The sequence below is a fragment of the Oryctolagus cuniculus genome, chromosome X, assembly GCF_964237555.1.
Source record: "Oryctolagus cuniculus chromosome X, mOryCun1.1, whole genome shotgun sequence".
In the NCBI taxonomy this organism is placed as follows: domain Eukaryota; kingdom Metazoa; phylum Chordata; class Mammalia; order Lagomorpha; family Leporidae; genus Oryctolagus; species Oryctolagus cuniculus.
Window position 1 is genome coordinate 108,138,219 of NC_091453.1, and position 23,233 is coordinate 108,161,451.

General features: G+C 40.5%; 1 protein-coding gene across 5 annotated transcripts in view; it reads right to left on the reverse strand.

Annotated features, from left to right (window-relative positions):
* The window catches only part of LOC108178739 (fibrous sheath-interacting protein 2), a 101,839-nt gene that overhangs the window by 58,808 nt on the left and 19,798 nt on the right, over nt 1-23,233 (reverse strand). For all 5 annotated transcript variants that reach the window (XM_017349849.3, XM_051827510.2, XM_051827509.2 and 2 more), the window contains 5 exons: nt 13,697-13,782; nt 12,181-12,226; nt 10,609-10,691; nt 8,647-8,707; nt 4,359-4,395 (listed from right to left, as the gene is read on the reverse strand). In XM_017349849.3, the coding sequence (XP_017205338.3) occupies nt 4,359-4,395; nt 8,647-8,707; nt 10,609-10,691; nt 12,181-12,226; nt 13,697-13,782 (313 nt within the window). The remainder of the gene's footprint in view (nt 1-4,358; nt 4,396-8,646; nt 8,708-10,608; nt 10,692-12,180; nt 12,227-13,696; nt 13,783-23,233) is intronic.

Here is a 23,233-nt window from a genome sequence, read left to right on the forward strand (position 1 = left end):
TCTGGTTATTAACCCTTTGTCTGTTGCATAGTTTGCAAATATTTTTTCCCATTCTGTCGGTTGTCTTTTCACTCTCCTGACTGTTTCTTTTGCAGTAAAGAAACTTCTCAATTTGATGCAATCCCAATAGTTGATTTTGGCTTTGACTGTCTGTGCCTCCCGGGTCTTTTCCAGAAATTCTTTGCCTGTGCCAATATCTTGAAGGGTTTCTCCAATGTTCTCTAATAACTTAATGGTGTCAGGACGTAGATTTAGGTCTTTAATCCACGTTGAGTGGATTTTTGTGTAAGGTGTAAGGTAGGGGTCTTGCTTCATGCTTCTGCACGTGGAAATCCAGTTTTCCCAGCAAAAGGGAGCACATAAACAAGTCTAGTATCTGCTAACACTAACCGATAGAATAAATAAAGGGGAGAGTGATCCAACATGGGAAGTGAGATACTCAGCAGACTCATAGAATGGCAGATGTCCTAAATAGCACTCTGGCCTCAGAATCAGCCCTAAAGGCACTCGGATCTGGCTGAAAAGCCCATGAGAGTATTTCAGGCATGGAAAGCCAAGACACTCTGGCAAAAGATCTCTGTGAGTGAGATCCCAGTGGAAAGAACAGGTCTTCAAAGAGGGAGGTGCCTTTCTCTGAAGGGAGGAGAGAACCTCCACTTTGACTATGACCTTGTCTAAACAAGATAAGAGTCGGAGAACTCAAGGGGCTTCCATAGCCTTGGAAACTCATGACTGGTGCATAGGGAGATTACTGATACCATAAACAGGAGTGTCAATTTGTAAAGTCAACAACAGGAGTCACTGTGCACTTACTCCTCATGTAGGATCTCTGTCCTTAATGTGCTGTACACTGAGGCTTAATGCTATAACGAGTACTCAAACAGTATATTTCACTTTGTGTTTCTATGGGGGTGCAAACTGTTGAAATCTTTACTTAATGTACACTAAACTGATCTTCTGTTAAAAAAAAAAAAAAAAAGAAAAGAAACTATCAATTCCCAACTTGACTCTCACTGGGATTAAACATGACAATAGGTCTGATCTGATTTCATCATCATTTAAAAAAAAATCATCTATTATTTTTCACTTTATGTTTCTGTGTGGGAACAAACTGTTGAAATCCTTACTTAAGGTATACTAAGCTGATCTTCTGTATACTAAGATAATCAAAAATGAATCTTGATGTGAATGGAAGGGGAGAGGGAGTGGGAAAGGGGAGGGTGGTGGGTGGGAGGGACGGTATGGGGGGGAAAGCCATTGTAACCCATGAGACGTACTTTGGAAATTTATATTCATTAAATAAAAGATAAAAAAAAACTTAAAAAAAAAAAAAAAAAAAAAAGAAAAAAATATTTAAAAAACAAAGAAATAACTGTATCAGTATTGCTGCAAATATGGTTTTGTCAAACTTTGCTTTGTCAAACTAATTAGTTTTGTGAAACTAATGGTTAAGGATTACAATAATTTTAATGATCTTTTAAAGTGTCATATATATGAGTAAAATGGTCTTTACATTTGTTTATAACCTTTGCCTATATTTCTGTTGAACTGTAGTCTTTTCACTTGTTGAACTCTTTATTTAGTGGAGGATGAAGCTCTTGAGTACAGAGTAAATTAAAAATAGTTTATCCTGGCCGGCGCTGTGGCTTACTAGGCTAATCCTCCGCCTTGCGGCGCCGGCACACAGGGTTCTAGTCCCGGTCGGGACGCCGGATTCTGTCCCGGTTGCCCCCCTTCCAGGCCAGCTCTCTGCTGTGGCCAGGGAGTGCAGTGGAGGATGGCCCAAGTGCTTGGGGCCTGCACCCCATGGGAGACCAGGATAAGTACCTGGCTCCTGTCATCGGATCAGCGCGGTGCGCTGGCCGCAGTGCGCCGGCCGCAGCGGCCATTGGAGGGTGAACCAACGGCAAAGGAAGACCTTTCTCTCTGTCTCTCTCTCTCACTGTCCACTCTGCCTGTCAAAAAAAATTAAAAAATAAAAAATAGTTTATCCCAAAAACTAGAAAAGGGATAAAGAGAGAGAGAGAGAGAGAAAGAGAGAGAGAGAAGTGGAGAGAGAAAGACAAGGAGAGTGAAGGTAGGTGGAAGTAAAAGAAGGAATATTATATTCTTAGAATTGTATGTATGAAAAAATAAATTTTAAAAATCATCAGTAAAAGGAGAAAATTTGAAAGATAGATTCCCATTTAACATGGTTTTGATCAAATCATACATCTCTCTTCTCCCAGTTTGAGGCTTTTGTGCAGGTCACAAATCGTTAATGCATTTTTCTCAACTGGCTATGAGTTATTTTGTCCTATATACTGCTGTCAGAGGCAATCAGCAGAATTATTTGAGAATATCGCATCCTTCCTTACAGCCATACGACTGTCAGCAGTGAAACAGACAGAAACTACTGTACGCAGTTTTCAGGGCAATAGGCTCACTGCTTTCTTTACTCTGCCTCTCCTCCTATGACCCATCCCAATCATAGGAACAGACTCATTTTTTAAATTCAAACTTTAATTGTTACAACTATTTATCCCTACCACTATCTTAACACATTTTCTTCCTCCTGTCCTGATTTATTTGGTTATTCATTCTATTTTATTAAGCTTACCATGTAAGTCTCTTGTGATATCACTCACACACACACACACACACACACACACCCTGAGTACTAAGGAACTGAGAAGTGAGAAGAGAGAGGAGGTAAATGGTGGAACAGCTGTGAAATATCCACACCTGAAGTTTGGGGAGCAAGGAGCAGCATTAGAACGAGGATAAAGTCAAAGGCTGTGAACCCGTGTAAGGTAAGGGAAGTGACATGGATGCAATGGGCAGAACAAGACCGGATGTTGTTGTTAGCTAGGTTGTTAACTGTATTTTATTTTTCATGTTCTGGCCTAGAGCTGTGCTGGGTATACACGGATGATGGAGAAGTTCCAAGTCACCCATGGAGTTCATCATAATTGAGCTAAGATTTTTTACATAAAAGTTATCAAGACCATTTGCTATTAAAAAGGCTAAAGTGATTCTGTAACTCTAGTGTGGGGTGGAGGGAGAAGTGGTAGAAGAGGCTGAAATTAACACGTTATAAAGCTACACAAATTGTTACTCTACCAGCTTTATTACTTTAGAGGGAGTAAGATTTGGCCAGTTAGTTTCCTTCTTTAGGCCTCCTTGTATCCCATGAGCACTCAGTAGGTCTGATAAACTGATTTCTACTAATCCTTAGGGAAAATGCTTTTTTTAAGATTTATTTATTTATTTGAAAGTCAGAATTATACATGGAGAGGAAGAGAGGCAGAGGAAGGGAGGCAGATATCTTCCATCCACTGGTTCACTACCCAAATGGCCACAACAGCTGGAGATGGGCCAATCCGGAGCCAGGAGCCAGGAGCTTCTTCCAGGTCTCCCATGCGGGTGCAGGGGCCCAAGGACTTGGGTGATCTTCTACTGCTTTCCCAGGCCATAGCAGAAAGCTGGATCGGAAGTGCAGCAGCTAGGACTAGAACCGGTGCCCATATAGGATGCTGGCACTACAGGCGGCAGCTTTACCCGCTACACCACAGCGCCGGGCCCGGGAAAACACTTTTCCAGAGTGCTTGGTCTGAATATCACCACCATTTACCACCACATGGTACTTTATTTTACCCAACTATTTTCATCATAAATGGATATTTATAAAGCCCATCCTGTACCTCATTTGGTTTACTGAGTGTTTAAAAGATGACAATGTTGGACATGTGTGTCCCACAGGAGTTATTTCATGTGGATGAAATATTACTCTAGGTTGGAGAGAATAAGGGTATTACCAGAAGAGGTGGCCACAAAGGTTTGAGGGCTGAGAAAAAAACCCTTCTCCGTTGTTGCCTATTTTCCGTCATTAGAGATTGGTTACTTTGGATTACAGTGCAAATATCCTTAGGATGGGGTAACAGATGAAGTCGTTAATACTATATAGTAACATATTTATCATCATTAGGAAACCAATAACCTCAAAAGGCACAAGCAGAGGTGCATATTTGAATGGGGAGAGGAGAAAGGATAGCTTCAAATCCTGGAAAGCTACCTGGAGAGAAGAGGTGACAGTAGGGTTCTACCTGAAAGTGGAGGAATGGCTCTGGGTATTGGGGCAGCATAGAACTGAAGTGAGAACAAAGGAACAGAGAAAGAGGTGGTAGAGCATGCGTCACTGCTTTGAGTACTTTACAATTTTAGCTTACTTCTGAGAGGTTGCAATTCATCAGAGTTTCACTCCGTACAAGTACAACCATAAGAATGAGGGATTCCATGAAGAGAATCTGTCCTCAAGCAGCATTCCTGTGCAATTATTAAAATAACATTAACTTACTGTTTTTTTCCAAAATACTTACTTTTCTGATGAATCAGGAACATACACAGTTTTATGAACTGTGGATAAATTTCCAGACAGAAAAAATTATTTGTTGGTAACTTTCACAGCTACTGGTAAGGTAATTAACATGTTACTAGGTCTTTATTCCCTGCTGTCACTGCTCTATTTCCACCATCTAGGAACTCCTAGGGAAGGATAAAATAGACCTTAAAATCTGGGGCCACTGCCTACTTTGCCAGCCTAATCTCTGGGCACCATTCTATTTTCTGTGTTCCAGAAATACTGAACAACACATAACTCCCTAAACATCATGTTTTTCACACCTCAGGGCCTTTGCCCTTAACTATTTCCTTAGCCAGGAACTCTAAAGTCTCTCTTAAACTTGTCTTACTTTGCAATTCTTTCAGTTCATGTCACCACCTCCAGAAAGCCTTCCTCAAAGTCTGGCTAGGCATCCTCTAGCCATGCTCCTGAATCACCCTATATTCCCTTTTATTATTTCAGGACTTACTAAGCTGTATTTTAAGGAATAGTTTACAGTGTTTGGAACATAGTAAGCACTTGATACCATTTATTTGCTGAATGAATTCTTTAATATGAAGATATTTCACAATGTTCATGGAAAAATTAAATCAAAAGATAATGTGCATTTTCATGAGCTTTTTAAACAGATCTGTTTATTTGAAAGGCAGAGCATCAGAAAGACAGACAGACAGACAGACACACACACACACACACACACACACACAGAAAGAGAGAGAGAGAGACCAACCCACCAACCGACCTTCCGTCTGCTGGTTCATTCTCCAGATGGTTGCAACAGCCAGGTCTAGACCAGGCCAAAGCAAGGAACCAGGGAATCCATTTTGGTCTCCCATATGGATGTCAGGAACCCAAGTATTTGGGCCATCTTCCACTGCTTTCCCAATGCTCATTAGCAGAAAGCTGGATCAGAAGTGGAGCAGCCAGGACTTGAACTGGCACTCCAATATGGGATGCGGACATTGCACGTGGCAGCTTAACCTGCTGCACTACAATGCTGGTTGGTCCTTCCATGAACTTTTTGAGGACCCTTGTATGTGTGTTTGCTCAATGCTAGTTCATTAATCTGCATGTCATTAATCTCTTCCCAAATACTGTCTGACATGTCTGCACGTCATTTAGCTTCATAAGCAGATTTTAGTGAATATTCTGGATAGACAGTAAAGCAAGTCTTCAAAAAGAACATGTTCGTAGGAATCCTGGGATGGTGTATGTCAATTATGCATTTCATGCCTAAATAAAAGTCTTAGACAAACAGAATGTTCTGAAAAACATTAAGTACTGTTACCAATTACAGCCAACAGCTCAGTGAGTGAGCTACTTTGGAAGTGAATCCTCCAGTGCAAGTCTTTAAGTAACTACAATAGCCCTGCATGTTATGTTGACTATAACCTCATGGGACCCTGAGTCAGAACCACCTAGCTAAGCTGCTCCCATATTCTTGACCACAGAAGCTGTGTGAGAATAAATGCTTGTTTTTATAAACTGTTAAGTTTTGGAGTAATTTTTTACTCAGTTGCATTAACAACTGTTAAAAAATAATGAACTCTGGGGTGGAGATTGTGGTGCAGTGGGTTAAGCCATTGCTAGGGATGCCTGCATCCCATATTGGAGTGCCTGGTTCAAGTCCCAGATCCTCCACTTCTGATCCACCTTCCTGCTAACGTGTCTGAGAAGACAGCTGATAATGGCCCAAGTACTTGGGTATTATTACCTATGTGAGACACCAGGATGGAGTTCCTAGCTCTTGGCTTTGGCCTGGCCCAGCCTTGGTTGTTGTGGGCATTTGGAGAATGAACCAGTGGATAGAATGGAAGATCAATCTCTTTTACTAGCTCGTTTCTCTCTCTCTCTCTCTCTCTCTCTCTCTGTGCCTTTCAAACAAATAAATCTTTTTTTTTTTATTTTACAGGCAGAGTTAGACATTGAGAGACAGAGAGAAAGGTCTTTCTTCCGTTAGTTCACCCCCAAAATGGCTGCCTCGGCTGGCGCACTGCACCAATCTGAAGCCAGGAGCCAGGTGCCAGGTGCTTCCTCCTGGTCTCCCATGCGGGTGCAGGGGCCCAAGCACTTGGGCCATCCTCCACTGCCTTCCTGGGCCACAGCAGAGAGCTGGACTGGAAGGGGAGCAACCGGGACTAGAACCTGGCACCCATATGGGTTGCCAGTGCTGCAGGTAGAGGATTAACCAAGTGAGCCATGGCGCCAGTCCCAAAATAAATAAATCTTAAAATAATAAAGAACTCTACTTTTTCCAGCAAAATGGATGAACAAATATCTTGATGCAATGGGAATTTGATATAATCACAATCACGGTGGAGACCTTCAATATACCTCTTTGATGGCTACCTCGTAGATAATAGGAAAAAAAGACAGTCTAATATGCAAAAACCAGTAAACAGAATAACTGAATAATATAATCAACAAATAGAGTTCAATATTCATTTAGAGCCTTATATCTTTCAGAGAATATACATTTTTTTGGTATGTCCATGGAACACTTTCAAATATCAACCATATATTTGGTTACAAAGTAAATTAACAACTTCAGTGTGCTAGATGCTTGCAAACTACGCTCTTTGAACCTAATACAAAATAAGACTAAAATAATTAATTTCTTGGTAATCAAGAAACATACTTAGAGGTAACTTAAGATCTAAGAGGGAATTCACAGGAGAAAATGTAATCTACCTGAAAAAGAACACTTCATATCAAAACCTGTGGAAAATAACAAAAGCTGTTCCCATGGCATTTCTTTAAATAAGAACTTATTTTTATTAATTTGAAAGGCAGAGTTGCAGAGAGAGAGGGAGAGACAGAAATCTTCCATCTGCTGGTTCACTCCCCAGGACTGGACCAGGTCAAAGCAGGAATCAGGAATTTCATCCAGGTTTCCCATGTGGGTGCAGGGGCCCAAGCAGTTGGGTCATCCTCTGCTGATTTCCCAGGTAATTTTGCATGGAGGTAGATCAGAAGTAGAGCAGCCTGGACTCAAACTGGTGCCCATATGGGATATCGGCATTGTAGGCAGTGGCTTAACCCACTAACCCACCTCACTGGCCCCGCCCATAGGTTTTGATATAAAGTGTTTTTTCTGTTACTTCTCCCATGAGTCTCAGATCAGTATCTATAACTGCCTGCCTGTTCCACTTAGATGTCCTATTTAGATGCCTGCAGGCATCTCAAACCCAATATATTCAAAGCTGAACTCTTTTTCTTCCTGACTTGTTCCCCTTTTAGTATTGCATGGCTGCTAAATGGTAGGATGCTTCATTAGCCACTTTAGGTGCCCAGCCTAGAAATCTGGGAGTTGTCTTCAACTCCTTCATTTCCCCCATGTTCACTTGGTAACCAAATCCCATCAATTTGCCCTCCTATTTTGAGTCAAATTTGGATCCATTTCTCCATCCTTACTGATACTACTTTTGTTCAGGACTGTGTGGTTGCATAAGACAGCTCTAGGTTAAAACTCTGGCTTTGCCATATACAATGTGACCATGGGCAAGATAATTTACTACTCTGAGACTTAATTTACATATATAGAGAATGGTAGATATAAATATTGCTGACCTCAGTAAATTGTTGGGAGGGCCAAATTAAAGAATACAAAGAGTTTAGCATAGTATCTGGTACATAGTAAGTGTTTAACAAATGCTGTTATTATTTTGATGTCACTTTTACTTTAATTTCATTACTTCTATTTTCTCTCTTTCAAAAAGGCAAATTCAGGTCATATTATGCCTCTGCTGATATTCTTCAATACTTACCCTTAGGTAACAGGATAAAAGGTAAATGCTTGGCAGGACCTACCTGAATTTTAATGATCCAAATCTTTTGCAATTCTCTGGATTCAATTTTTAGCTATAGCAATTCTGAAATAATTTGTATCTCCATAAACATAATCCTGTAATGTCTGTATATTGGTAAATGTATTACTCTTTCCTAGTAGGCTCTGACAACTTCTATTTGTCCGCCTAGAAAATCTAAGATCAACTGTGGCTTCTTCTGCAAAAACTTCCCTATGCTTCCACAAGACTTCATACACACCCCCAGTCTGCACTTACCATATTTGGTTGTGATTATTGACATGACTGTTTCTAACCAGACTGTAAAATCTCAGGGTATGGACCATGGCTTTTCTACTATATGTATTCAGTAGTAAGCACAAGGCCTGGTGTGTAGCAGAAACTTCAGTAAATGTCCATTAAGATAATGCAGGAGTGAACTGCAAGATGTACTTATAAATAATTATTTTTAATGTTTACCTGACTTATGGCTGAATTTTGATTTCTTGGGCTTTCTTTCCCTCAAATCAGCATATGACACCTGTATATGCCAAAAGAAAAATAAAAATAATGAAACAAGTTCTCAAGGAGTTTTTAAAACAAGTTGAACAATGGCTATTCTCCACATTTAAAATACAGAAATGTGGGGCCAGTGTGATGGTGCAGTGAGTTAAGCCAATTCCTGTGATGCCAGCATCCAATGTGAGTGCCAGTTCCAAGTCCTGTCTGTTCCATTTTCTATCCAGCTCCCTGCTAATGCACCTGGGAAAGCAGCAGAAAATGAATCAATTGCTTGGGCCCCTGCTACCCACATGGAAGACCTAGATGGAATTCAAGGCTCCTGGCTTTGGCCTGGCATAGCCCTGGCTATTACAGCAATTTGGGGAGTGAACCAACAGATGGAAGATTCTCTCTTTCTCTCTCTCTCTCTCTCTGTTAACTTTGCCTCTCAAATAAATAATCTTTTAAGAAAATAGAAATGTAAGGAAATGATTTAAGGACTTATTTTTAAGTTCATGTATAATATCTGTATTTTTTTTCCCCACAGATGTGTGAAGTAGGAAAATGAGGCTGCCTAGCTTGGGCAGTCCCAATGATGTGCTCAAAAGGGCTAATTTCAGCCTCAAAAGAACTGGCTGGGAGAAAAGGGACCCCTACATTAATCCCCACGTTTTATTGGTGGAATTCAAAGGGTTGGAGAGACCGTTAGTATTCTAACAGTAACTGAGGAATGCACTGATCATCAAGAAAGGCAATCAATGGGACAGCTAAAAGAATGTATATAATTTTTAAATGAAGCTAACTATAGAAGAAGCACTCTTAGAGAGCTGGAAGGCAGAGAACAGGTTCTATGCACACACAGAATGTGACTCTTTCACTTGGCCAAGACCTTTACCTGTCTGGGTAATAATAGAGACAAATAAATCCAACAGAGCAGACTTTATTTTTTTCAGGCCTGAAAATTGAACACAAGCCACCAGAAGTGTATTTCTTGACATTGATGGGATAGATGAAACAAGACAGAAAACAGGATTGCATTCTATCCTATTAGTGTTCATGCTATTTCTCAAAATAAGAGATATTTGTGACCATCTGATATACTCGTATTATCCAACATATTTCAAAGACTTTTAAAAACTGGTGATCTTAATTTGTTAATTGACTCTTCGTTGACTAGGCTATGTTGTATTAAGTTTGCCATCCATGGAAAAGTGTTTTTTCTTGCTATATACTAAGGCTGTTGAAAAAAGTAATTCCTGATGTGCAGCAACTAAAACATCTCAAAGTAGTTAAATTTCTGTCTTTGGATACTGAGCTTGTTGATCATGGGTGTTGAAACAGTAGCATAGTGCACTGCATACCAACAGGTGGTTTGTAGATGTTGGTTTACACAGAGAAGCATACTATGACTAACATGTGACATTTTAGTGGTTACATATTAGTGAGTCGGTCATTTACTATGTCTTTAGCATACAATATGGCAAATGATGCCATTTTCTATTTTAGTTGAGTTCATTTGGAAAGAATGCAGAAAATTTTCTGCTTGATGAAATCTCTCTCAAGCCATATTAACTTTTTAGAGAATTCGAATCAGTTGATACAGTGCTAATGGAGTCAAGGCTGTGATGCAGATTGGATTTGTCTAACAAATTTTAAATTTCAAGCTCATCACTTTGCTTTTGCTGACTTACAAACTGTTCCTGGTATTCTCCACACTGACCGTATGGCAACACTAACATAACTAGAGTTGAATTAGCCTAGGACTATGATGGGGTTTGCATTTCACTTTGTTAAAATAAAATTTTAATATGGATAGTGGCTAATGTCAGGGAATAATGGATGAAACTGTTTTGTACCAATCTTTTTTTTTTGTACCAATCTTGATAATAATTTCTGTGTATTTGTTCTGCCTGCATCTAGTACAAAACAAGTGTTACTTGCCTCTTCTTTCAGAATATGTTGTACAGATTGTCTGGGGAAATTTGTTGCCTTGGTAGAAGCATGAATTTGGGTTCTTTTCACTCCTGGGGGAAAGAAGAGACACCATTAAATAAGAGAAAATGACACAGTTCTCTTTGCTCGGCTGTTAGAATGTCTGGAATTATTGTAGTCAAGGATGTATTTACTTATGCAAGTTAAAGCAGTAGCTCCAATGGTAAGATGATTTGACTTTTTGGATTCCCCTGCCTACAATCTTCCAGTGGCTCACCACTACCCACAGGAATAAGCCTGAACTCTCTAACCTGTGGCCCTAATTTCCTTTGCCTACTCATTCTCCCCTCACATCTTCTGTTCCTGCCAGAAGGAACTAATTTAACACTTTATTAAGTAGGAGCCACTGGGAATGTTCAAGTAGAGGGATTATATATCCAAAGCTGAAACTTTGGGAAAATTATATCTGCAGTAAAACATAGAATAGGTTAAAAGGAAGAAGAAAAAATTGGAGGCAAACTATCACAATAGTTATGGGTAGGGTGGCACAAATGGGAAGGAGAGGAAAGTTACGAGAGAGTTTAATAAATACATTAGGGGGTTGGCCAACGTTGTGGTATAGCTAGTAAAGCTGCTGCCTGCTATGCCGGCATCCAATATGGGTGCTGGTTCGAGTCCCAGCTGCTCCACTTCCAATCCATTCCCTGTTAATGTGCCTGAGAAAGTAGCAGAAGATGGCCTAAGTGCTTGGGTCCCTGCTCCCATGTGGGACATCTAAAAGAAGTTCCTGGCTCCTGGCTTTAGCCTGGCCCAGCCCTGGCCATTGCAGCCATCTGGGGAGTCAATCAGCAGATGGAAGATATTTTTTTTCTTTCTCTCTGGCTCTCGGTCTCTCTCTGTTACTATTTCAAATAAATACATAAATCTTTAATAAAAATAAGAAATAGATTGGACAAAATGTGACAAAGATTGAGTCAGGTTTTGTTTCAGAATAAAATTGGGATGAACAAGGAACAGATTTTTTAGAGTGACTGAAAGATGATGAATTTAGGTTTGTGCATATTAGATTTGAGGTACTTTATTGGCCACCCAGATGAAAATGTCCCACTATTCTTGGTGTATATAGGTCTATAGAATATGCATAGAAATATTTTGCAGAAAGCAGCAGACTTAGCTATCCACTAGTCCAACTTTCTTGGGGAGATGGGAAATGGGATGTAATTTTATGTTTTGGGAGAAAGGATAGCATTGGAAGGTAGGGGTCTTCTTGGGAAGAATTCTTTGCACCAAGACTCCCAAATCACTATCTGTCTGGAACTTACTTAGCCTATCCATATAGGCAGCCACAGTAGTGTCTCTAACTTCTCCACAAATTTGCAAATTCCAAAGGCCCTAGGCAACCAACAATTACTCAAAAAATGTAGGATACTAATATTTACAAAAATGAATAATTTTTGTCTTCCTGTAGCAAAATAAGCAGTTTTATAATGAGTACAAAAACATTACTTGAAAAACTATGACAAAACTAATTATTTAACTGAAAAATAGCAGAGCAATTATGAATATGCTTCATTTTCTTACCTTTGACATTTACAGGATCTGATGTGTTTGTAATTTCTTTATCTTTCTGTGTGGTTTAACATCCAAGGGAAAAACATTCATTAGTAATTAAGCTCCTAAAAGAGAATTCTGCCTACTTTAGAACAGTCCAGTTAGTTCAATACCCTCTTCCGATTTCCTACCTCTTTCCTAAGCACTGGTCTCAATGCTAAATTGACCTCATACTGGATCTCTCTCACAGGTACTAAAACTTAACTAGTTCAAAATGAAGCTTATTGTGTACCCATGTACTCCCATCTTTCAAAACTCACTCCTCTTCCTGTATTACATATTTTGGCTAAAGGCATGGCAACCCACCCAGTACTCCATTCTAAAAAGGTCAGACTTGCTCCATTTATTTCAAATAAGGCCAATGCAATTACATCTAATGCTTATTGAACATAATGCTTGGAACTGAAATAAGACATTTCTGTCCCCAAGAAGCTTATCACCAAGTAGAGCAGACAAATATGACACTGTGTGACAAATTCTGAGATAGAGGTCAGCCTGAGCACTATGGTGCCACAAAGAAAAGACATCCCATTTATTAAAACCTATCATAAAACGTGAACCATCATCATCACCACCCTCTCTGAATTCATACATACATTGAGTCACCAAGTCCCAACACAGCCTAATTCTGAAATATTATGAATCTGTGGTCTCTTGTTCACCCACACTGCAATGCCTTAGTGTGGGCCCTTATCATTTTTATCTGGACTATACCAGTAGACTTGCAACTATCTTGTCTCTGAGCTCTTCTCTTTACTACATATCTCATATACTGCAACTGGAGTATCTTTTAAGAATCCAATCATTCTTATTTCATATCTCTACTGAAAAACCTTCAAAGGCTCTTTACAATGGAGAGGATAAATTCATACTTCAGCAAGATATACAAGGCTCTAGCTTCAGCCTACCATCCAGTCTCTTTTTCTGTACTCCCCTGGCTATGCTGGCTTACACCTCCATGCTTTTAGTTTGTGTGAAATTGCCTCACTATATCCTCATATGTCTATTCATCCAGAAATTCTCACTCACATTTTAAGACTCAGTTAAATCCTCCTTTAATAAAGCCTTTTAAGACCTCTCTGGCAGGGCTAGTCTGTAAACCTGTGTTCCCACAGCATTTTGTACAAATCAAAACTCTGCTCATTCAAGTGTGTGTCTGACCTTTGCACCCTATGTCACCCATGTTTCCTGTTCTCCCTTCCTTGTACTGTGATCCTTGGCTCACAGTAGGATCTCAATCAATGTCAGCTGTTATTGTCATCATCGGTGTCAAATGTTTAAGTTTGTTTCTGCTGAGCTGCATAGTATATTCAGCATGAAGCTGACTTAGCACCTTCCTTGCCAGGGAGAGGGTTAAGACTGTGTAGGATCCCAAGATCACTATTCAGTGAGTCCAAAGCCGGGGAAGGGGATAGCCCTTAGAAATAAAAGTTAACCAGATAAATTAATGATCAATACACAAAATCTGGAACAAAAAACTTTCAACCTTTTGTTGTGCTTCCTTCTGAGAGAATGAGGTTGTTGGTTTTTTAGCAGAAATCTTGTTAGTATTATGAGAATAGTGAACTGATCCTAAAAGTAAATGAAAAGGAAACAATATTTTAAAAAATTTTATTAAAAAATAAAGTACAATAAAATGCACACATTTAAAAGCGGAATTTGTTCAATTTCGTCATATGTATAAATCCTCAAGCCATCATCACAATCAAGATAGGAAACATTTCCATCACCCCTAAGTTTCCCTGTGTCCCTTCTCTATCCTGGACCCCAGGCAATCACTGATCTTGCTGTCAGTATAAATTGGTCTCCATTTTCAAGAATTTTATTCAAACGGAATCAGTTTATACCCTTTTTTGTGGTCTGGCTTCTTTCCTTCAGTGTAATTATTTTGAGATTCATCAATATTGTTGCCTGTATTAATAATTCATTCCTTTTTATTACAGAGCAGTATTCTATGTTACATATACATCATGGTTTAGCCACTTACCCACTCAAGGACATTTGGGTTGATTCCAGTCTGGGATATTATGGATAACACTATTATGAACATTGGTGTACAACTCTCTGTGGACATACATTTTTGCTTTTGGGGGGGCATAGTGAAACAGCTGGGTCATATAACAGCTATAAGTTCAAGTTGTCAAAGTATTTTCCACAGTGGTTGTACCATTTGCATTCCTAACAGCAGGGTAACAGTTCTAGTTGCCCCATATCCTTGCAAATACTTGGTATGATCAACTGCTCAAATTCTAGCCATTTTGCTGGTATGTAGTAGTATCTCATTGTGGTTTAGTTTGCATTTCTCTAATGACTAATAATGTTAAACAGCTCTTCCTTATTTGTCATCTGTATAATAGTACCATCACATTTCACAGGAAATGCATGTTCTGAAAAAACCTATGTACGGATCTAATTTTTTGCACCAAAATAAATTTACCCTTTAATTACATTTTTCTATTAACTTTTTGAAGTACCCTCATATATCTTCTTCAATAAAACATCTGTTAATGCATTTTGCCCATCTTATTAGGCTGTCACATTATATATGTGTGTGTTTATCTTTTTTTCCTGTAGTTAGCACCTTTTTTTTTTTTACAATAAGCATGCCTTCAAGATACAGATGTGGCAACCAGTATTTTTCTGCGCTTGCTTTTGGAGCTGACGGATGTGAAACAACCATTGTACAACAAGGTAATTATTTGAAAATTTTTATATGATTTTATAATTTTTTTTACTTTTAAGTACCTTTAGTTTTTCAAAGGCATCTGCTGTCTGAGGGTGCAGGTAGGGGAGGGGAAATTAAAATTTGTAACTGGAAGAATGCCAATGATAAACACCAAGGTAGTAGTTAGCACCTGTCATCCAAACTCAGGATGATACAATGAGACAATAAGCCATGTAAATCAAGCAACTGTCTCAAGAATTTATCTAAATTTTATCTTCCTTTTTGTGTAGCAACAGCCTGGTGTGCTGAGCTGACAGTTCTCCTGTGGTGTCCTGGGATACTTTTATCCATCATTTACAGTTATGTGGAGTCAGGGAATAAGAGGAATTTGATTTAGGGAAAGTTGGGAAAGGCCACGTGTTTGGCAGTTCTGAGACAGTGGAAAGATGGAAGAATGGTGGGAAAGAAGCTGGAAAAAAGAAAAAAAGAATTAGCAAAAAGAAACCAGATGTGGCTTTCCACTTGTCTTACTCTGGTCTTTGGTTGCCTCTGGTAAGTGGTTAACATGGAGAACCAAAAAGGGGGACTACTGTTCCACTCTCCATGCAGAGTTCTTTGAAAGAGATTTCTTTTTTTTTTAACTTTTATTTAATAAATATAAATTTCCAAAGTACAGCATTTGAATTATAGTGGGCTTTTCCCCCCTAACCTCCCTCCCACCCCCAACCATCCCATCTCCCACTCCCTCTCCCATCCCATTCTTCATCAAGATTCATTTCCAATTATCTTTATATACAGAAGATCAACATAGTATATACTAAGTAAAGATTTCAACAGACTTCACCCACACAGACACACAAAGTATAGAGTACTGTTTGAGCAGTAGTTTTACCGTTAATTTGTATAGTAGAACACATTAAGGACAGAGATCCTACATGGGGAGTAGGTGCACAGTGACTCCCGTTATTGATTTAACAATTGACATTCTTATTTATGATGTCAGTAATCACCCAAAGCTCTTGTCATGAGCTGCCAAAGCTATGGAAGCCTCTTGAGTTCACCAACTCCAATCTTATTTAGACAAGGTCATAGTCAAAATGAAAGTTCTCTCCTTCCTTCAGAGAAAGGTACCTCCTTCTTTGATGGCCCGTTCTTTCCGCTGGGATCTCACTCACAGAGATCTTTCATTTAGGTCATTTTTTTGCCACAGTGTCTTGGCTTTCCATGCCTGAAATACTCTCATGGGCTTTTCAGCCAGATCCAAATGCCTTAAGGGCTGAATCTGAGGCCAAAGTGCTGTTTAGGGCATTTGCCATTTTATGAGTCTGCTGTGCATCCTGCTTCCCATGTAGGCTCATTCTCTCCTTTTTAATTCTATCAATTATTTGCAGACACTGGTCTTATTTATGTAATCTCTTTGACACTTAATACTAACTTTTTGATCAATTATGAACTTAAACTGATCACTTGGACTAGTGAGATGGCATTGGTACATGCCACCTTGAGGGGATTGAATTGGAATCCCCTGGCATGTTTCTAGCTCTACCATTAGGGTTAAGTCTGAGTGAGCATTTGCCAAACTGTACATCTCCTCCCTCTCTTATTCCCACTCATATTTAACAAGGATCACTTTTCAGTTAATTTTAAACGTCTAATAATAATTGTGTGTTAATTAAAGAGTTCAACCAATGGTATTAAGTAGAACAAAAAAAATACTAAAAGGAATAAAATAGTAAGTTGTTCCTGGACAGTCAGGACAAGGGCTGATCAAGTCATTGTTTCTCATGGTGTCCATTTCACTTCAACAGGCTTCCTTTTAGGTGCTCAGTTAGTTGTCACCAATCAGGGAGAACATATGATATTTGTCCCTTTGGGACTGGCTTATTTCACTCAGCATGATTTCTTAGGCTATCCCTGCACCCTTGTCTCTTCCTCCACAGCAACTTGGCGCTGCAATGCAGACAAGCACAGCAAGGATCTCACTAAGGTTTTGCCTTCTTAAGCCACTCTTGGTTTCCAAGTAGTGTGGACATGGCCCAGAAAGGGATGAGAGTCTGGTGAGCTTGCTAGGGGGAGTCACCATCATGGAGGTAAGAGGGTTCTAACTTGAATGTTATGGAGTAGCCAGCCAGAATTGGAGTGGATGGTGAAATCTGAAAACCAGAGGGCTCTACTAAGCCCAAAGAGATATATCATGCACCAGTGGCAGGTTCAACTCTAAAGACCAGCAGGCAATCTTTGAGTTCAGACAGGGACAGAGAACATTTCATCCAAGCACTCTGACTATATTCTTCTTTCATAAGGCTGTGGAAACCAGTGCCTGCCAAACTGTAATGGGCATGAAGAGCAGCTGGGGTTCTAGTTAAACACAGATTCTGATTCAGTAGGTCTGGGGTGCCTAAGAATATGCATTCATAATAAGTTCCTAGGTGATCATCATAATGATCATGACCATGATGCTGATACTTGAAGGAGTAAGAACATTTAAGCCAGACATCTGGACACACCTTTGGGGAAGAAGCATAAAGACTAGGGAGTCTCTCTCAAAGTTTGAGCCATTTTGAGGGCCCCATAAGGGCAGAACACAGAGAAATGTGTTAGAGATACCGATGACTGAGCCAGAAAGTGCAGGGAAGGAAGAAACACATCCAGCAAATAGTGCGGGCCCTACACGTATTTTAATACCTACTCAGGAAGTAGGCTGAAATGCTCAAATGACAACACAGCTACTAATCAGCTGGGCTTTTCTGAAAGGAACAGAAGACCAAGAGTGGGAGATGCTCCACTGCTGTAGGAAAATGTCTCATTATGCAATATTTCTGCTGCCAGTGAAGTGGCGTAAGTTGCTGCAGGTCTGAAATGCCCGAAGGCAAAGGAAGGGCAGCCTTTTGAGAAAGAGCACTGGCAGGAGTCTTAGTTCTTGCTAGGTCCCTAAGGGCCATGGGCTTCAGAAGTGTCAACAGAACCTGTGGTCCACAATCTCCAAGGATGGTTTCTAGATGGAATGAGTGAGATGCAGGCACATGCTTTCCTAGAAGGCAGAAAGCAAGGGGTGGCAGCAGCAGCAGCAACAGCCAGTGAATCACAGGATCATCTTGGGAATGGAAATGTATACGGACACATCAGGAGCAGGGTCTGGAAAGTCAGGGCTCTGTTCTAAGCTTGGAGAGTTATCAGCTGCAGAATGTGGGTTGTCTGGCTCATGGGAGTGTGGAGGAAGTGATAGAGGATTTATCTACATTATAATCAGAAGTCACTATGAAATCCAGTCCTTCCACAAATTGCTAATTCCTAGTCATAACATTTCAATTACATTTTTGGCCTTGGTGTCCTTGATGTGATTTCTGGCCACTGGCAGCACTTTCTTCATCTCTAGAAAAGCTTAGAGACATTAACAACACATTTTAATAGTAAACATGACAAAATTATCTCAGATATATTTTATTTATCCTTTCATGCCCATTAAGAGGAGAGCTACATGCCAATCTGTATATAGGGTTGGGCGGGTATAGTTGGAGAAGACAAAGGTTCTCAATGGGAGGTGATTCTTTTCTCCAGAGGATATCTGACTGGGGATATTTTTGATTGTCACAAATAGTGGTGGTGGTGGGGTGTTTCTGAGTAGAGGCCAGGAACATTGCTAAACATCCTATCATGCACAGGACAGCCCCCACAAATGACAGAGGACATTATGACCCCAAAAGTCAACAGTGCCAAAGCTCAGAGACTCAGGAGACAGAGGTGATGGAGGTGTAGCAGGATTACTTTTGTAACATTATCTTGTCTAACTAAAGATATACTTTAGCTCTACTGACACAGAGTTGTCTTCTGGGAGAAAGGAAAAACTACATCTTGCTCCAGGAGAACGTGGCCTTTCCTCTGTGCAGGATGCAGACCAACGTCATAGCTGTGCTGGAGATCCTTTAGGCTACAGTTTCACTAACAATCCTTGGTTGTTTCTCACCACCTGGTAGAAGTAGCCCCATGCTAGTCTTCGTGTTGGAAAAAAGTGATAATAGCTCCTGATTCTATTTAAAGATAGAGGGGCAGGCATTTGGGGCAGGGTTAAACTGCCTCTTGGGATGCCCACATCCCATATCAGAGTATCTAGGGTTCAAGTCCTGGCTCCCTTGCCAATTCCAGCTTCATTCTAATGCAGCCCCTGGGAGAACAGCAGGTGATGATGGCTCAAGTACTTGGGTCTTTGCAACCCACGTGGGAAACCTGGATTGAGTTCCTGGTTCCCGGTTTTTGCCTGGCCCAGCTTAGGCCATTGTAGGCATTTAGGGAGTGAATCAGCAGATGGGAGATCTCTGTCGGTCTGTGTCTTTCAAATAAAATGAAAATAATAAATGAAAATTTAGAAAGACAAAAGGATTCCAAATTACCATTGTATTGTGTTTAATTTATTAGCATTTTAAGTTGTGCATTGCTTGGTGTCTGCATGGTAAAAGATGAGAGCTTATTATAGTGGTATAAATCAATATCATATGTAAAATAGCCATCCTCTTTTGTCAACTCTGTAACATTGTGAACATAAACTCACTTATATATTTTTTTCAAAAGGATTTGAGGTGGTCACGAAACTTTATTTCAATTGGAAGCAGAAGCTAATAGGACAAGATGGAGAGAGCAACACCGCTGCTAAAGACATCTATTATCACAGAGGCACAACCTTAGTCTCCTGGTTTCACTGAATTGAACTGCAAGCTTTTCCTACTGCCCCTTCTTCCCTCTAATGTCAATTCTTACCAGCACCACCTTTCAAACTTTCTCTTGTACACATTCTCACTTAAAATTGTTTCTTCTTGTATCTCCCTTTTCTCTTTATTCCTTTTCCTGCACTCCTCTCCATTCTTCCTCCTTTCTTCCCTCTTTCACTCTCACTTTATTTAACTTTTGTTTTTTTTCCACTGTTTTCTTGATTGACTCCTTTTAGAACTGATTTCATTCTTGCTCTTGCTTTCATTATTTATTGCAGTGGTATTTTCTTCTTGAAACTTCCTTATTAAACATATTTCTCTATTGACTCTCATCATATTTAGACTCAAAAATGCATTTATCTTTTACTTAATCTTTCTCAAATATATTTTATCACCTCTTCCTTTTTAAAACTTTTTGTTTCCCTGTTGTATAGTTTTCCTACCAGCTTCCAATGTTTACCATTTTTACATACTTTATTCTCATCAGCTCCTTTCCTTCTTTTCCCTTCCTATCCTTTCCTTCCTCCCTGTCATATTTTCTCCTTTACTTTTTCTTATTAATTAGTCCTTTAAATTTTCTTTTTAAAAAGTTTAACAGGGGCCAGCACTGTGGCGTAGTGGCTTAAGCTGCCGCCTGCAGTGCCGGCATCCCATATGGGCACCAGTTCAAGACCCGGCTGCTCCACTTCCAATCCAGCTCTCTGCTATGGCCTAGGAAAGCAGTAGAAGATGGCCCAAGTACTTCGGCCCCTGAACCCACGTGGGAGACCCGGAAGAAGCTCCTGGCTCCTGGCTTCAAATCAGCCCAGCTCTGGCTGTTGCAGCCATATGGGGAGTGAACCAGCAGATGGAAGACCTCTCTCTCTCTGCCTCTCCTTCTCTCTCTGTGTAACTCTGACTTTCAAATAAATAAATAAATCTTTTAAAAAAGTTTAACAGAGGGCCTTCATCGTGGAGCAGCAGGTTAAGCTGCCACCTATGATGCCAGCATCCTATGTGAGCAAAGCTAAACTCATAAGTAATTGCTTTTGTTAATTACCTTCATCTTTGTTTTTTTAACTTAATATTTTATTTATTATTTTTAATATAACATCTTTTAAAGATTTATTTATTTATTTGAAAGGCAGAATTACACAGAGAGAGGGAGAAAAAGAGAAAGGGAGAGATCTTCCATTTGCTGTTTCACTCCCCAAATGGCCTCAACAGCCACAGCTGGGCCAGGCCAAAGCCAGGAGTCAGGAGCTTCTTCCAGGTCTCTCACATGGGTGGCAGGGGCCCAAGTACTTGGGCCATCTTCCACTGCTTTCTCGGGCACTTTAGCAGGGAGCTGGATTGGAAGTGAAGCAGGTGGGATACGAACTGGCACTCATATGGGATGATGGCAGCACAGATGGTGGGTTAACCAGCTATGCCACTATGCCAGCACCAAGATAACACATTTTTAATGTACATTATGGTGAAAGATTTAATTCTCCACTAGAGTTCAACAAATACAAAATAAAACTGAGAGCTGGTTCATGTCCCAGCTGCTCCACTTCCAAGCCAGCTCCCTGCTAGTGCACCTGCAAAAGCAGCAGAAGATGACCCAAGTCCTTGGGCCCCTGCCACCCATGTCAGAGACCCAGATGAAGATCCTGGCTCCTGGGTTGGCCTGACCCAGCCCTGGCTGTTGAGGCCAACTGTGGAGTGAACCAGTGGATGGAAGATCTCTCTCTCTCTCTCTCTCTCTCTCTCCCTCCCTCCCTCTCTCCTTCTCTGTAACTCTTTCAAAGAAATAAAATCTTTATTTATTTTTAAAATTTTTTTTTAATTTTTTGACAGGCAGAGTGGACAGTGAGAGAGAGAGAGACAGAGAGAAAGGTCTTCCTTTGCTGTTGGTTCACCCTCCAATGGCCGCCGCGGCCGGCACGCTGCGGCCGGCGCACCGCGCTGATCCGATGGCAGGAGCCAGGTACTTCTCCTGGTCTCCCATGGGGTGCAGGGCCCAAGCACTTGGGCCATCCTCCACTGCACTCCCTGGCCACAGCAGAGAGCTGGCCTGGAAGAGGGGCAACCGGGACAGAATCCGGCACCCCGACAGGGCGGTGTGCCGGCACCGCAAGGCGGAGGATTAGCCTAGTGAGCCGCGGCGCAGGCCATAAAATCTTTATTTAAAAAAAAAGAAGTACAATTGGCTCTCCCTCTTAGAAATTTCTTTCTCATTTTGTTGCTTCATTATTTACAATAGTATTTCTTCTTGACCCTTGCTTGTTAAACATCTCTCCCTCTTTGCCACTTTCCTTTTATCATTTTAATATTTTCTTATTCGCTCTTTTTTAGATGTCTCTTAAACTTACTGGCCTCTTGTTTTAGAACTTCCTTTTCTCTTGTGTAAAATCTTCATACAGGCTTCTAATTTTTAACACTTTTTTGGTTTTCTCTGTCTCTTGTTTTTCTGTCTTTTCATCTTTTTTTTTGTATATTTTATTCTTACTGGCCCTGTCCAACTTGTGCAGCAATGCTCTTCCTGTTTCCTTCTCTCCCTCCCTTCCTCTCATCCGTATATTTCCTCCTTTATTTTACATTTTAGAAATTAATTAACCCTCTTAAAACATCTTTTTTACTACTCTATCACCTAGCTATCATCTTATCTGTATTTTTTTAAATATCTGATTCATTTATTTGACAGGAAGAGTCATGGAGAGAAAGGTCTTCCACCTGCTGGTTCACCCCCCAAATGGCTGCAACAGCTGAAGCTGGGCAAATGCAAAGCCAGGATCCCGAAACTTCTTCTGGGTCTCCCATGTGGGTGCAGGGGTCTAAAGCACTTGGGCCAGCCTCCACTGCTCTTCCAGGCCAAAAACAGAGAGCTGGATTGGAAGAGGAGCAGCTGAGTTATGGACCAGCCCCCATATGGTATGCCAGTGCCACAGACAGAGGCTCAGCCTACTACACCACAGTGCCAGACCCTGTATTTTTTCTACTCTATTTTCAACTGGTTTCTTTTTAGATCTGTCTGTCCTCCACAAATATCATTTCTCCTTTTAAAGTCTTCTCTGTCTCATTCTTTTTTTTTACTACTTTCCTAGCTTAATTCCTTTACAAATTCTTTCCTTCCTTCTTTGCCTCCTTCCTTTCTTCCAGCTTTTAATCTTTAGTACCTGTCTCTGGCATATTCATTCTTTCTCTGTGAGCCTATACACTTGCTGCCTTTCTCCTCCACTTCTCTTCCTACCTCTCCTATTTCCTGCCTTCTTCCCTTCCTTCCTACTCCTTTCTCCTTATATCTTAAGTTGTTTTTACAAAGATTATTTATTTATTTGAAAGAATTACAGAGAAAGAGGGACAGAGAAATCGTCCATCCATTGGTTCACTTCCCAGATGGCCACAACTGCCCGGGCTGAGCCAGGCTGGAGCCAGGAGCCAGGAGCTTCTTCTGTGTCTCCCATGTGGGTGCAGGGGCCCAGACACTTGGGTCATCTTCTGCTGCTTTCCCAGACCATTAGCAGGGAGCTGGATCAGAAGTGGAACAGCTGGGACACAAACTGGCGTCTATATGGGATGCTGGTGTCACAGGCAGTGGCTTAACCTGCTACGCCACTTTTAGTCTTTTTAGTCTTTTTCAAGTGACACTTAACAATTGCACACATTTATGGGGTACAGCATGATATTTCAA